We start from the raw sequence: 16,034 nt of genomic DNA, 5'->3' as shown, positions 1-16,034 counted from the left end.
AGTTTCACACAACAGAGAAAAGAGCATTTTCCCTATCAAGACAACATTATCCTGATGCCACTCAAGCCACGAGGAGACTCTTGAATTTTCACATCCCAGGTTGAGGGATCTGACTCATGCCAAGGAGGGGAAGGAAAAGCTACTGAGGGTGCTCTGATGAAAATATGCTTTTCTCAGGAGCAAATCTGCAAGGGGCTACGAGGGGCTGGGAGGAAATGCCAAGCCATGACATGCTCCAATGAATTCCAGCTCCTGGAAACTCCCAAGATACACCAGAGTCAACTGACCTGACTCCTACTACAGCAAATTTCAGGCAAACCCCAGCATTTTTACCTCCTCTCCTCCCCTTTGCCGTCATCAGGAGAGCTTAGGGAGAAAAAAAAAAAAAATCTGTTTTTTTTATGTGCTCGTTAAGTATGATCTGCTAAATGTTCTATGCCAATGCATAAAGCTGCCTACTATGCTAATAGAATATTTAATTGACATTTATTTGCTGACTAGTTATTTATGCTAACGTCATCCCTGCATAATTAATAGTCTGCTGAAGTCGCCTTGAAAAGCACACATAAAACACTGCACTAAGAGTCATTTGCAGCATTTAAAATAAAGAAATCCTGCCATCTATTTACATTAGGCTAGTCTAAACTCAGTTTTGATGGAATAACAGGATAAAGATCGGGCAGAGATTTTAAGAAACAGCCCTGTATACTGCTTTAGAAACATCCACAGGCTTTGAGAGTGCAACCTGCCAAAGAAGATTTCCGAGTTTCATTTTACTTGGCTCGAGGGCCCAGTTCTTAGCTGATGTTAAACAGCATAAGCTCAGTGAATGCCTACTTATTTTCTCCAGCCACAAGCTCTTAGGAAGCAATATTTCAGGTGAAAGAGCTAAACAAGGGCTAGATCTGCTCTCCATACCAGTAAAAAGGCAAAAGGAGAAGTCCACCCTGCCCATCTGATCCCTCTACCTGCAAGTACAGTTCAATTTTTACATCCTCTGGGATGAGATCCCCAGGGGGAAGATGACTTTATTAAAAAAAAAACCAAAACCAAAAAACAAAACAAAACAAAAAAACAAAACAAACAAACAAACAAACAAAAAAAAAACAACAAAAAAAAGCCCCAACTATATCCATGACTGCATTTTCTGAAACGGAATTTTTGACCACCCTCATCCATTGTCAGACACATCATCTCTGATCTCTGTGTCCCTCTTTTGAGAAGCTGTGGACAAGCTTTGTATTCAGCAAGGCAGCTCCAGAAATGATGCTGAAAGCCAAGGGTATGGGCCACATCACCACCACCCTGAGCTGTGACCCCAAAAAAAGCCTTCTGTGTGCCTTGGAGTGACATCAAATGCACACCTGCATCACAGCAGACCATCTTCTGGCCATTCAGAATCACCCTGCTGTAAATTTCACCAAGTCCAACCAGATCCATTTCTCCCCTCCTTTAACACTGCTGACCTCAAAGAGCAGAATTTTGTTCTGTGATAGATTCACATGATAATATATAAAACCAACCAAACAAAAAAAGCAGTAAGTTGTCATTTGAAGGTAACCCAACATGCCACGGCACAAGTTTTATCTCCCTTTTCCACCATATCCTGCCCAGAATCTGACCCAGCACTTGGAATCACAGTGAAATTTCCCTCCTTTGGCCTTAATCTCACCTGAGAGCCACATGAAAACCTGTCTCAAATACTGACCAAATGATGGTGTTTGCCTTCACAGAAAGCCTGGGCAGGCAAAATGCTTTAAAGTCTACCCTCTTAATGGTATATTTGATGACTAAACTTTATCAGGCTCAGCACCATGAAAGAGGAGGTTATTTCAACCCAGGATCAGCCTTCTGAACTTTAATCCTCCTTGTATTTATGCAACAGGGAAGTAAAAGCTGCTTTCCCACACAGAATCACAGTGGGACTGATCTTCTTGGTCACCAAGCCCAGGTACAGCCAGTGTTCAGAGGTTTCCCCATTTGCACCAGCCCACCACAAAATCAAAATATGGACCTGGTTCTCTCCCTGCTGTGTTTCTTCCCATCTCCACAGACTCCAGCTCACAGATCTGCACACAGAAATGCCCTGTTTGAATTTCCATCTGTCAATAGCATCAAAGCAGAGCCACTGCTGCAATTCCAAGTGTACAAAGCAATCCCCTCATCCGGTGTCTTTAGCTCATTCCAGGATGCATTACAACGGTGCCAGGGGAGCCAGGGCTCCATCAGTTCAGCTGGAAATCTGCAATCTGCACAAAAACCCCCTGAGTGTCAATCACAGGATGTCCCTGCTCTTTCACAATGCATAATTTAGCTACTACACTTGTCAGGTCCTCCACGCCGCTCCTGCGCCCGATGGTGGATGTGGCCATGAACTCAAGTGTCACCAGCAGAGGAAAACACACATGGAAATGAACAGGCCAAAGGACACCTCTTTTCCTTTCACTAGTCAGCAAAGTTTAGTTAGGCTCCAATTTTTAATGCTCAGTGGGTAAAAGGGATGAGGGATGCTCAGTCCGAGGGATAGAGGATGGCGACAACAACTGCACTTAGAGGAGGAAGAGAGTTTTGGGCAAGACACAGGAGGGAATAAATTCTATCCCTGTTACCATTCAGGCTGATACAATGGGGAAATTTTAACTAACTGATGGAAAATCTACCTTCCATCCCACCCTTAGAGTGCAGGAAACAAAGGCTCCCACACCACCACAGCCCTGCCCCTGCCAGGGAACTCTGAAGCAGGCTGCCCTTCCTCATATGAATTACAAGTGCTGAAGGGCCTTGTCAGGAAGGATGAAAATTTCACACTCAGCTACATCAGGCTGTAGTTACCCACTGCTTACACCACAGTTAATATGCAATAAAGAAGAAATCTCTGTCCCAGGACGTGACATTAGAGCTGATCAGTGCCAAAGCTACAGACCATAAGGACAGCTTCACACTTGCCTCAGCTAGTTCATGAATAAACATCCAATTCATTCAAATGAGTTCTATATTAACTAATTTAAATAATTTTCATTTTGCTTTGAATGGTAAACAGATCTATTCTGCCAGGATAGTTGAGTTTGCAATTCAAATTACACACCGATTTGTAATGAGAAAAATATAATTAATGGCAGAGCTTGAAGTAACTACAGTTTTACTCCTTTGATTTCCTGTGTAGGAGGGGGTTGGAGCATGAAGCTCACGGGCACACGTGCACTCACATCATCCTGCCATAAACCAAGACATTTTATTGCCACCTCAGGTATTCCTGGCCTGGTGACTGCACCATCACGTCACGGGAGGACAGAACATGACTTGACATTTTACTCACAGGCCACAGGCACCATGATGCAACTAATGTCACCCCATAAATAACAGAGCAGCAGTCTGCAAATTAATCAACTTCCTTCGGTCTGGATCATAAACTACAATTATTTGGCAGCCGCCTCTTAAAAGCTCTGTGTGTGCTGGACTTTAAATCAAGTTCTATTGATCTGCTGAACTGAACCAGCCCATTTTGTTGCATCTCTCTCCCATCTAATGAAATTCTTTGTCCCATCACTCCACTATTCTTGTCTGGCAGCACATTTACGAGATGAGCACCCATCAGTCCCACCTGACTCGTGAGCAGAAATAAAGCATTGTCCCAGTGCTGTCATCCTGGCTGTTAAACAAGTCCATTTTGGCAACTCTGCTTTTTAACCAAGGCCTTCAGCTCCTGATTAAAATCACAGCCTAATGACAGACAACCAGCCCCAGCCATGCTGCAGCCAGCAGATACAGCCACTGTAATCAAGATATGCAGAACTTCGTTGTGTTGTGAAGTTGCCTTCACAACTGGGTCCGTGCAATTTAAAGCTGGTTTTAGTTTCTCCCAAAAGTCTGACAACAAAATAAAGAGGTTTAAAAAAAATCTTCACAGAGTTCATAGAGAACATGAGTTTCTCTTTTACCAATGCATAGGTCCTATGATTCTTTAAGTCCTGAAGGCTGAGATCCTCTTGGGCATTTGAGACGCCTCATTCCAAAATGAGCCAAGCTCTTAAATGCTTAAATCTGTTTTGGATTAACAACCCATGCATTTAATTTCTTCTTTGAAAGAAATTAAATATTTAACTAAGTTTATTCACTGAAAACCAGAGTGGGAGTGGGAAAATAAACAAAAAAAGCCCCAAACTAACAGGGCAGCTGCCCACATTCAACACCCTGATGTCCAGATACATCACCCACCAGAGAAAAAGGGATGTAGGGCACTCTGAACACTGGCAGTCACTCAAGCAAGGCAATTCACACAGAGTGGCCACGACCCAAAGGGCAAATTACAACAGATCCATGAAAAGCAGTTGCCTCAGGTTATAAGGGAATTGTTATTTTCTATTATGACATTCAGTGAATTCTCTTACCCCCCCTGACCCTCACTTTTGAGATTTAGTCTGCAGCACTGTACACCTTTCTGGTAACACTGATTGTAATCCACATAATAAAATGCAGTTTAAGAGGCCAATAAAATAAAACACCTCACCCCTCTCACATCAGCTTGATTTACTGGTACCAAGCCAAGAGATTTCTCAGCTGTATTTATCTTCAGGACTTCTTTTTTTTAAGCAATCAATCTTGTGTTTATTCAAAACACACAGACCAGAACAAAAAGACAAGTTTAGCTCACAGATGGGCACATGCAAGGCAGGAATGTCAGCTTTGATTCAAAGACTGTGTCTACAGCTCACTTCAGGAGGAAGTCAGGGAACACTCACTCCAGGAGAATTCCCACGTGGCACACAACTGGCACATGCACTGTTCCCAATGGCCACAGAGCAGAAAGGAAAAGAGTAACTTCAGCAGCAGAGCCCTTAAATGAGACTTTCCTTAAATGTATGCACAAGCTGGAGGCTGAATATTCATCTCTTCTTCCCTTGATGCAGAATAAATGGGATATATGGCAGGAATACTTAGGAGCAACGCTGACAATATGCCTCTGCTTGGAGCAATGTGGTAGCAAGGATACACCACAGCTGCTCTGTTGATGCACATGGCCTATATACATTAATATGTATATATATTTATATTCAAATACCTTGGGGATCAAGTTGTATTATTAACAAACTGCTCCACATGGGCCACTCAGGAACCTGCAACACTTCCATTCAGCTTTTGTGCACCTAAGAGCTGCCAATCAGGACATGCCCTAACCAATAATGATCAAATTCTGCTATCTTCAATCACGTGGATCTACCATTGGAATTAAGAGCTGCCAGAGTCTGGCAATGGAAGGTTTTAAACTTTCAGGGCAAAACAGTTTTGAGTGCAAAGTCAGCTTCTGATTTTGGTTACATCCAAGCTGATCTTGCTTATTTTAGTTTGTTCTCACTCTTGAATTTCACCCCTCCTTTCCACAAGAACAGGACTTTTCCCCAAAGTGAAAATCCCAGCATTACAGTTCAGCAGTAAAAAGACATTTCCCTATGGAAGTGCCTTCTGTTGTCACCAACTAAGGCAAAAACTCCTTTGCTGGAGGCTGACTGGCAAACTGAATCCTGTGGGGACACAACCCTGCCCACATCACCCAACACCAGCTGAGGACCTGCAGTACCCATCCCATGTCCCATTCACATTCTCAGGATTGTGAGAAAAATCCCAGGATTTTTCTCCTGGGAAAGCCTCAGAGAAAAAGGGAAAAAATTCTTATCTCATTTGCTTCTCCTGTGTTTTGCTCATGTGGAATGTGGTTGGAGATTGTTTACCCACAGGTGATTGTTCCATTGGATTCTGCTGTGAGTTGTTTTCACTCTTTGGCCAATCAGGGCCAAGCTGTGTCGGCACTCTGGAGAGAGTCACAAGTTTTCATTCTTATCTTTTTAGCACTCTGTAAGTATCCTTTCTGCATTCTTTAGTATAGTATAGTTTAGTATTCTTTAATATAGTACAATAAAGTAATAAATTAGCCTTCTGAGAGCATGGACTTCTCAGATTCATCATGGAGTCAGACTCGTCACTCCTCCCTTCATCGCCGCACCCCGCGAATACAACAATCCCAACCCAGCCAGAAACCTGGACCCCAACAGCAGAGCATGACCCCAGCAAAGCAGACAGAACTCACCCTCTGGAGGCACCAGGACCTTGTTGTTCTGTGTGCACCAGCCCACGGGGTGCAGGTCTGCTGTCATCACGTCACACCAGAAGTCAGCCCTGCGGTCGTCGCCGTAGCCGCAGTAGCGCAGCAGCAGCAGCTGCCCGCACGTGGTGATGATGGTCGCCACCCAGTACGTGTCTGGGCTGCTCTTGTTGGCCACCTCCAGCTTCATCCCTGGCTGGAAGCTGCTCTGAAGGCTGATTTCAACCTTGTAAAAAAGGAGAAAGGAATGGTGTTAACTTGTTCTGCTCGGTAGGGTGATCCCCTCACCTCCCCTGGGAATGCTGCCCTTGAAGAGCAACCCTGGGATAGGACACGAGCTGATTGTGCTTCTTAATCCAACCACCTCTTTCCCCATCTCTCTGGGCATTCCATTCCTACTTCACTGGCTCATATCCCATCAGGCAAGTCCCACAGGCTCTGAAGTGCAGGAGTGGTGCCTTCAGGTGTACTGCATCCAAGAGAGGTCTGGCACTCATCTTCCACCCCTAAATGTCACCAATGCCTTGGATACAGCCAGCATAAACCACATGAAGTTTCATTTCCCACATGCAGGAGTGGTGCCTTCAGGTGTACTACATCCAAGAGAGGACTGGCACTCATCTTCCACCCCTAAATGTCACCAATGCCTTGGATACAGTCAGCATAAACCAAATGAAGCTTCATTTCCTACTGCAGAGCTCCACCAGGCACATCACAGGACACAGAAAGGCAGGTATGGAGCACCTCTAGGAGTTAAGCCCAACTACAATATTTAGTCACATCACAACATTGAAGCATCTCTAGAGGCTTGACAAGCATCAAGGGCTGAATGCTGTACCAGGCAGACCAAGGAGAGGATTTCCACTGCACCCATCCTCAGCAGCTCAAGCCTCAGCCAATTCCCCCATGGAAAATGAGGTATGACCTGTCACTGAAAGAAGTAAATTCTCTGGGTCACTGTCCTCCATCTGATGGAGATGCCACTTCCACTGATCTCAGCAGAGACAGGGCACCTGTGATGTGCCTTAGGACACTGGAGATGCCTGTGCATCTCTTTTGGGACACTGCTGCTGAACACCAGGGCCTGCTGCAGCATAACCTGTGCTCCAAGGACCAGTGGGATGCCTTTAGCTGATGCTGCTGAAGAAGAGGTGGATGCCAGTGCACTGGTCAGGTGCCAGCCTTGTCTTCACAAAACCATCCAAAACGTAACCTGTCACTCTTCAGGAAACATTTAAGGACAGGTTGTCACAGGTTTCTTAGAACCTTATCAGCTACTGAATCCAGAGGGATTATAACTCTAGGTAAGCCTGTCTCTCATTGCTTTCCAATTGAAATGGCAGTTTTAAATGACTCTTTTATTTAGAAAGACAAATATAACATGGTCCACTTGCTCAACTGAGGATTGGTCTACTTGCTCAACCACAAAATTACCTGGAGACAAAGGTGGTTTGGACCAGGTCATCTCCAGAGGTGCCCTCAAATGCATTTTGAGGGTATAGAGAATTATGGTCCTTCATCCTGCAATGCTCTGGGTGAAGTGTTGTTAAAATGAAAGCAGAATAGGGAATGGAGGAGTTTTCTGGTTTCTCAGATTAGATAAAATAGAGGTTTTTTTTCATCCCTGCAGCTCCTTTAGCCCTACAAAACAAGCCCCAAAATCACCTGGAGACAAAGGTGGTTGGACCAGGTGATCTCCAGAGGTGCCCTCACTGCTGCTGGTGCTAACACAGAGCACAGCACAGACCTGTCACTGCCTGCATGTGGAAAAAGGAAAAGCTCCACCTGCCCAAGCCCCTGCTCCCCACACTGCTGAGACAGCAGAGATGGTTTCCTATGGGCCACACTGAACTCTGGTGCTCAGGGACTCTGCCAGGCAGCAAATCAGGCACTAAAAGGAGCTTTGGGGAACAACAATACTCCTGTAAGATTCATCTCTGCAGGCTGGCATGGACAACAATGAATGAAGAGGGGAAAACAGGTGAAGAGGAAAAAAAAAATTAGTGCATTAGAAGCAAAGGGAGAGCAACACAACCCCTCAAAAATGGAAAATCTGATGCAAAAGCAGAGGATAAGGGAGTGGCACAGAGACAGAACTCCAATCTGTGACTGCAAACACACCAAGGTCACCCAACACCAGCTGGGGGCTATTCCCACTCAGGCTGCCACATTTGTGGAGGGACAATTTCTCCCCAAAATGGGAAGATTTCACTTTCAGTTCCCCAGGGAGCCCCTGCAAACCAGGAGAGGGAATGTGTACAACACCCCCAGGGCTCAGAGGGAGCACATACATGTTTGAAGGAGGTGTGGGGGGCAGCACTGGCTCCTGTTTCCTCCAGGAACTCGTCCCAGTTGAAGTCTGCATCCTCAATGCTGGAGCCCTCATCTGTTCAAGAGAAGAAAAAAAAAAAATTAAAAAATGAGAGAAAGAAAAGCAGCCTAAAACACAGCCAAAGAAGGCAAAAGTTGTGTCAAAGAGTTCAGGGTGAGAATAGCAACCAGTATAAACATCAACAGAAGGGAAAACAGAAAGCTTGCTTTAAGGATCTGTGTTTTGACCAGCTCTTGCTGTGAATTCAGCAGACTCTGGGCTTTTAGCAGCCAACACTGAGACCAGAAATGACTCTGCTTCCATGGCAGTGGAGGCACAAAGCTGTCACACACTGCAAGAGGCACTTGGGCTCTTTAATTTTGCATTTGGTGACTCCCAGGCTGTGATTTTGGGCAGTGGCTGCCTGCCCATCATCCCTGCTGCAATGTCCCTGTGCCCTCCAAGTGCTCCCCCAGCCCTGGTGGCCACAGCAGAGCCCCAGGGATAAATTACAAGATGCTTCTGTTGGCTGGGCCATGGGTACAGCAAACACCAACCCATGGGGTGAGTGAGACCTTTCTTCACTCCTGCCACCCCCTCTTCTCCTTCCTCAGCATCACTGCACCCAGAAATCTCAGATAAACCCCTTTTACAAGCCACAGCTGCTTCTCCCAGATCTCACTAGACTCCTACTGCCTTCTTATCCCTGCTCCCCTTCACATTTGGGGTTCTGTGTCCTCTCTCCCCCATGCACACCCCTGCCCCACAGCAAGGGCTGGACACGACCACTTTTTGTTTTCTTCCTTTAGAACCACACTGAGGCAGAGCCAAGGCCCCAAACCATTTCTGAAACTCACCCAGCAATAATTAAAAATAAATCTTCTTTCACTTACAGAAAATCAGCCAAATCTGATTGTTTTCATTTTGTTCCCAAGCAATCTTGCAAGCCCAGTTTCATCCCCAGAGCAAAAATATTTACAGTCTGGCAATGAGCTCTGTGCAATAAGCATTTATCAGGCAAACTCTGCAAGACCCTGTACCTGCCCCAGCATTCATCAGTGTGGTCATGATGTAATTAAAGTGACTCATGACAAACTGAATTAAGAACCCTCCCCAGACAGTTTTATGAAGAAAAAGGCTAGGTTAATTTATTGCAATTATTGCTACAGGTCTCCAGTTTCCAGGACCAGAGAAAATGATGTTGTGCAAGGGGAAATCTCTCATTATTAAAAGGGGAAGACACAGTTTTTATTTGCTGCCTGTGGCACCAGACCCATGTAGGTGAGGGAGAGAAAAGGGGAACAGAAGAGGGTTTTTGAGACAGAGCTGGTTGAGGGTAAAGATCTGTCTGGGGGTTCAAAGCTGAGCTGTCAACACCATTAAACACTTGCACGCTGCTGCATCAAGCCTGACTCCTTGCCCTAAACTCAAATCCTCTTCTTAAATATGGAGATGCAAATCAACATTTACTCCAGTGATAAAGAGGCTACCAGATGACTCTTCAACACAGCAAGAAATAACCCAATGCCATGATTACAATCCAAAAAACAGACAAATCCATGGCAGAATAAAGAACGGGCTCTGTTTTGATTTTTGCAATCACTGCAAAAACCTCCAGGCTCAGAAACTGGCTCTACTTGAGATATCTGACCCAGAATGAGGGGTTTGTTCAACCTTGACTGAATGATAAGCCACAACTTAACCACAAGGTAGGAACTTGGTGGAAGAATTCTGTATCATGCAGGCAGGCAATTTAGATGAACAGGGATATTTGTCAGCCTTTGTGCCTGCAACCCTGCAGAGTTAATGTTACAAGAAGAGCTGTGTGCAGAGACTGCAAAGGCTGAGCCTCTAAAACCAAGTCCATCAGGAGGTGGGCAGATATGATTATCCATTCCAAGCTTAAAACTGCTTAAGCAACTTTTACCCTGAGCACAACCCACCAAAGGTCAGAAGCACCTGACAGGAAAAGCTTGAAGAGCATCATCCCCTGTGCCTGTGGGGTTGGGATGGGCTGTTCCAACAATCCCAAGGGCATCTCCACCTCAGGACATGGCCAGGACATTTGGAACAGGCTGCCCAAGGCAGTGGGGGAGTCACCATCCCTGGATTTAAAGGACACAGGGATGTGGTATGTGGGGACATGGCTTAGGGCGTGCTCTTGGCAGTGCTGGGGAATGGTTCTCAGAGTTTTCTTCCAACCTAAATAATTCTGTGACTTCCAGGTCAGCTCTCTTCCCTCCTGGTCAGGCACTTCCATGTCAGAGCATTTCCCTTTTCCTCAGTCCAGGATGCTCTCTGTGTACTGTCAGTTTTTATCCCTGTTTTTGCTCTAAATTCCTGTGTGAGTCCCTCCTTCAGCACGTGTGTCCTTTCCTCCAGCCTCCCTCAGCAGCCTTACAGGAAAGATTCATTCCACAGAGGTTTTCAGCCAGTCCAGTGCATCACCTGCAGCCCTTGCAAGGAGCAAAGTCTCCAAGCAGGTCAGAGTCTTCTCCAGAATTTGGAAAAAGCTTTTTAACAATTAGAACTAGATGCTAGTTATGGATGCATCGAGTCCTTCACAACCTTATTAACCCTGACTGTCGCAGACATCTTTTATGAAAAATCCTTTCCTTAGGATTTCTCCTCCTGAGAAGCTGAGAGGCCTCAGGAACAAAATGTAAACATTGATTATCTGCTGCTGTGGAATGCAACAGGTGCATCTGGGATTGGGCTCATGTGGTTGTTCCTAATTAATGGCCAATTACAGTCCAGCTGGCTCAGACAGAGAGTCCGAGCCACAAACCTTTGTTATCATTCTTTTTTATTCTATTCTTAGCTAGTCTTCTGATGAAATCCTTTCTTCTATTCTTTTAGCTAGATAGTTTTAATGTAATATATATCATAAAATAATAAATCAGCCTTCTGAAACATGGAGTCAGATCCTCGTCTCTTCCCTCATCCTCAGACCCCTGTGAACACTGTCACACCTGACCTGCTCTGGCACAGGCCAGCACAGAGACTCCCACTGGAAGGTTATTTCACATGCTGCCCAGCAAAATTCACACCACCACCTGTTTTAACAAAACACCACCCAGATCTCTCCTTTCTAAACCCAAATGAAGAGGTTTTTAAGGCCCAGAGGCAAGGCAGAGTGAGAGCTGCAGCCTTCCCTCGCTGTCAGCTCATTCCTCTCTGACACATCACCAGCCTGGCTCCTCCACCATGTTTTATCTGCAGACTTTATCAGGAAATTACTTTTACAAGGTCTGTAAAAATAATGCCAGAGTACTCATTTATCACAGCATCACTGGTTTATCTTGCTTCATTTCACCACAACAGATTCTGAAGGGACTGTATGTTTTCTGAAATGGTTTTTCAATGGACTTGGTTCCCTGCTGGAATTCTGGCAGAGCAGACACAGAGTGGCACAGGGATGGGACCAGCCCAAAGGACCCAACACCACCCACACATTCAACAGGGCTGCACACAAATCTCCTCATCCATCACAGAAACCCAACTGCTGAGGAGCACAGGACACCCTGGAAGGTGATAAATCTGCCATTAAACCTGTTTTACATACCAGCTCCCTTTCCAATTATTGGTACTTAGGTCCAGAGCTTTTTCTTAATGAAAGAGTCAAGGCTGGCTGCTTTACAACACGGTGATGTATAAACAAGCCCAGGATGACAAATAAAATCAACAAGTCATTATCTGAGAGCCTCTCAATGGCTTTAAAGTGCTCGTGCATTGACATTATAAAAATGCAACTGTTCCAGCTGTTAACAGCCCCCTGGAACGTTCAGCTATGGAAAAGAAAAGGGATAAAAGACCAAACCCTGTGACTCCAGAAACACTGATTTTTAATTTTTTTTTTTCCCTTCAGGCTTCACTGTAGGAGAAAGTATTTAAGGCAAATTGCTTAGACATCTTATTGATAGCACCTAGATACACAAACATGACTTTTTGAGTGAATGGAGCACTGGAATGCTCCCACAACAGGTGTGGGGAGACACACAGACACCTGATCAACCACAAACCTCTGGCACAGCCTTGGGAGAGCCATCAAAATCCTCATCCCCATCAAAATTTAGGCATTGCAGGCCAGTTCTCCTCATTCCCAAAAAAAAAATGCCTATGGTTGGCCGACTGAATCTCACCTTAGAGATTCCTATCTCTCAAAATAGAAAAAAAATAGATCCAGTGGTGACTAGACCAACCCAGATGTGTCCACTCTGGAAATCCAAGGATCTGGTGTCCAAGGAAACAGGAAAATCACTGAGCTGCTACAAGGAGTGAGGAAACTGAAGGCTGAGTGCCCAAATTTGTGACCTGCTGAGGGAGAAGCAGGGAAAAGCTTGGCTTGAGAAACAAAGTAGGTTAGGTCTAGCCATAATGTACTTTTCCATCATATGACACAGTCTCCTCCTGCTAAGGCTGGATGTGGGAAGTCAAAGCACCTGATTCCATCAAAAATCACCAGAATGTAGCATTTACTTTTCTGCATCTACCACAGAACACCCAAATTTAGCACAGCAGATCCTGACACCTCCAGGAGCCCATCCCAGAGCATTACAAAGCATCCAGTCATGATGGGACAACATGGGACCAGCTCTCCTCAGTGTTTGTGAAACCCCCTCACCTGAAGCACTCCAAAAAACAGTGAAGGAAATGAGGGGGAAGGTCAAAACAAAGGAGAAATGCTGTAAATTTATCTACATCCACTGTTCTGGAGTGGATGTAGATTGTTATTGGGATTAGGCTGATTAAGAAGGAGGTTTTGACTGTGTAATTGTGCTGGGAGTCTCCTTGAGGTTGTTGGATAGAAGTGGAAATAGGATATTTTCTGAATATTTGTTCTGTCTCTCTTCACCACAAAATTTCAACAGAATAAAAAATGCTGGAGAAGCTGGGAGAACACAATGTGATGCCTTGGGAAAGGTTTTCCATGGCTGTTTGTTTACATTTTGAACAGCTGATACATACTGCAGATGAGGTCCAGAAGAGGAAAAGCTCCTATTTCCCATCAGTCACAGGACAGAGTCCAATCCCTAAGACCCAAAAAAGGGCTTGGAGCTGTACAACCATTCCCAATTCCTCCCAGCTCTACCTTGAGGAGCTGCAGCAGTGAGGAGTGTAGCAGCTCACCTCTGGAAACCCAGGGCACTGGGAATATTTCTGTGTCTGCTCTGGGGTGCCCTGACCCCCAGGGCAGCACTGACTCTGACCCTCATTCATGGAGAAAGTTTCCCAGACTTCAAGATGGACTGGAATCCACCAAAGTGTGAAACAGATTATGGAGAGCAGTGTAGGTGTATCACTTGGTGAGAACTGAGGTTTTGGGATTTTTAGTGTGTTGTGGATGGAAGCAAGATGGAGGGCACAGGGTGTCATCCTGGGTTTCTTCTTCATGCTTCTTCTTCCTTCTTCTTCATGGGTTTGGGTGGCATTTTGTAATTGGGCAGAAGAGTCCACATTGCAGCTCTTTGGGATCAGTAATTGGGTTAAAAGGGAAAATAATCCAGGTGTCAGTTCTTAATTGGATAGTTTAGCCTTAAAAGCCCTTGTACCAAGAGATTGTTGGCCATTTTGTGCCTTCTAATGAAAAGCTGCAGAACTCACAGTAGTGAGACTGTTTTACTGATAAGAAATAATAAACACCTGAGTCCCAACATGAATTACTGTCTCAATGCCTTCAATCCAGACCCAGAGAAACCCAGGACTGGGACCCCCCACTCACCTGAGTCAAAGTGCTCCCCATCACCATTGGCTGGGCTGGGATCCTTCTCTGGGGAGAGCTGCTGGGTCTCTCTCATGCTGGCAATGAAGGATGCCCTCGTCTCCATGGCTCAGAGAAAGAGGCTTGGCCTTCCTAATTCATCCTGCAGAAAGGAGGACAAGCTACAAGGAAAATTTAAAAAAAAAGCAATGAGTGATTTATTGTAGACCAACCCACTCCCTCAGCCTTTCCCCATGGTTTTCATGTCGCCCCATGTTGATACAGTTGAAATTAAAGATCTCAGAGGTCTTTTACAACCTAAATAATTCTGTGACCCTCTGATGGTGACCCTTCCATCCTGCTCTTGTCTCCAGCCTGAAGCTGGGTTTGGATGAAAACCACAACAAAGGACCTTAGTGGAAATAATATAAGAGCAACAGCAAAGATAATGACAACAGAGAAGATAATAAGGTAATAAACAGCACCCAGAGGCTTCACATCTCAAAGTTCCCTCCAGCCCATCAACAGAGAGACAGGGATGAGCCCAAAAAGCAGCACAACCCATGCTAAAAAAAACCATCTTCAGCAACTTCCAGCCATTTCAGCCCTTGATTTCCAGCCTTTTAATGACTAACACTGTGTGAGACACATCTCACTCCATAAATATTCAAACTTCCAAAGGGAGAGATCTGTGGTAATGAAACAGAGGAAACACTGAAGTGAAAATACTCATGAGAAAGAGACTGGAGTAACTCTAGAAAACAAAACTGAGAATGCAAAATGCAGATACCTTCATGAAATAGTGCTGGCTGCAACTGTTTATTGAGTGAGGACTGACCTAAGGTAACTGTACCAGTTTTAACATGCAGGGCAGGAAATAGTAGCTGATTTTAAATTGGGTTGTGTTAGCAGAGGAGTTTCTCCTAGCAGGAGTGACCACAGTAAATTCAAAGCAGAATAAAAACACACAGAAATGAAAAACAGTATGAGGAAGGGCACAATGCTCAGATCTTGCATGAGACTAAATGAGAACTGTATTTCCAGCCACACCAGACAAGCAACACCCCAAGATACACCTTTAGGAGTAGATTAAAAACAGCTCCAGAGTGAGCTTTTCAGTAGAACTCCGAGATGCTGATGAATTACGAGGTGTCAAAAAGGACGACGGAAAAAGAAAAACCCAGAGCTGGGGTTATGGGCACAGAGGGAAGCAGCTATTCACACAAGATATGCTAAAGCCAAGCCAGGCAGCAGGGAAGGTGTGTGTCCAGAATATCTGATGGGGAGGACTGGTCCTGCTTATTTTATTAGAGGAGCCTCCAAACCCTGCATGACAAGAGGGGACTGTGCCAAACGCTCGGCGAAATGTGTGACTAAAAGTAGGGAAGACGTTTACTGCCACAGGCCAGGCAAAGCAGGATGTAATAAGATTGTAAAAATAGATGGGATTTTTTCAACTTTTACTACTCTGGAGGCATATTCTAGAAGACTAGATATGATGGTTATAAAATAGAAAGGAGGAGAGTGTTCTGCTGTGGATTTCTCACTCCCAGTTTTTAAGGGCTGCTCCTATGGCAATTTAAAAGAAGAAATGGACGTGTGTGAGCAGAACTGAAAAAGATGAGGAGCGTGTCAAGTGTCTGATATCCATCAGCTGGACCATGGTGGGAATGTCTGCTGGAGCAATCACAGCTGCAATTAAAACCTGCAAAAACCATGGGTGTTTCGCAAAAAAAATCACTGGTGAAAGCAAATTACCAAGGCAGGTGATTCAACCCCCACCAAAGGTTTCTCAGGCAAAGTTAGAAATTTTTGCTTCCCACCCCAAAGGAATCTGCTAATGAAAGAAAAAATGAGTATTTTAAAAAATGAAGATCATAACCCAGCTCAGAGCAATATGGTTGTTGGTGTTTTCACAGAGTGCT

General features: G+C 44.9%; 1 protein-coding gene across 3 annotated transcripts in view; it reads right to left on the bottom strand.

Annotated features, from left to right (window-relative positions):
• Positions 1-16,034, bottom strand: part of SFMBT2 (Scm like with four mbt domains 2) — a 114,989-nt gene that overhangs the window by 86,487 nt on the left and 12,468 nt on the right. For all 3 annotated transcript variants that reach the window (XM_077179260.1, XM_077179261.1, XM_077179259.1), the window contains exons 2-4: positions 14,131-14,291; positions 8,389-8,483; positions 6,083-6,323 (exon numbers count right to left, since the gene is read on the bottom strand). In XM_077179260.1, coding sequence (XP_077035375.1) covers positions 6,083-6,323; positions 8,389-8,483; positions 14,131-14,236 — 442 coding nt within the window. In that variant the 5' untranslated portion in view covers positions 14,237-14,291. The remainder of the gene's footprint in view (positions 1-6,082; positions 6,324-8,388; positions 8,484-14,130; positions 14,292-16,034) is intronic.

The sequence above is a fragment of the Agelaius phoeniceus genome, chromosome 5 (assembly GCF_051311805.1).
Source record: "Agelaius phoeniceus isolate bAgePho1 chromosome 5, bAgePho1.hap1, whole genome shotgun sequence".
Lineage (NCBI taxonomy): Eukaryota > Metazoa > Chordata > Aves > Passeriformes > Icteridae > Agelaius > Agelaius phoeniceus.
The sequence above is the reverse complement of the archived record's forward strand: the minus strand, read 5'-3'. Positions and strand labels throughout refer to the sequence as shown.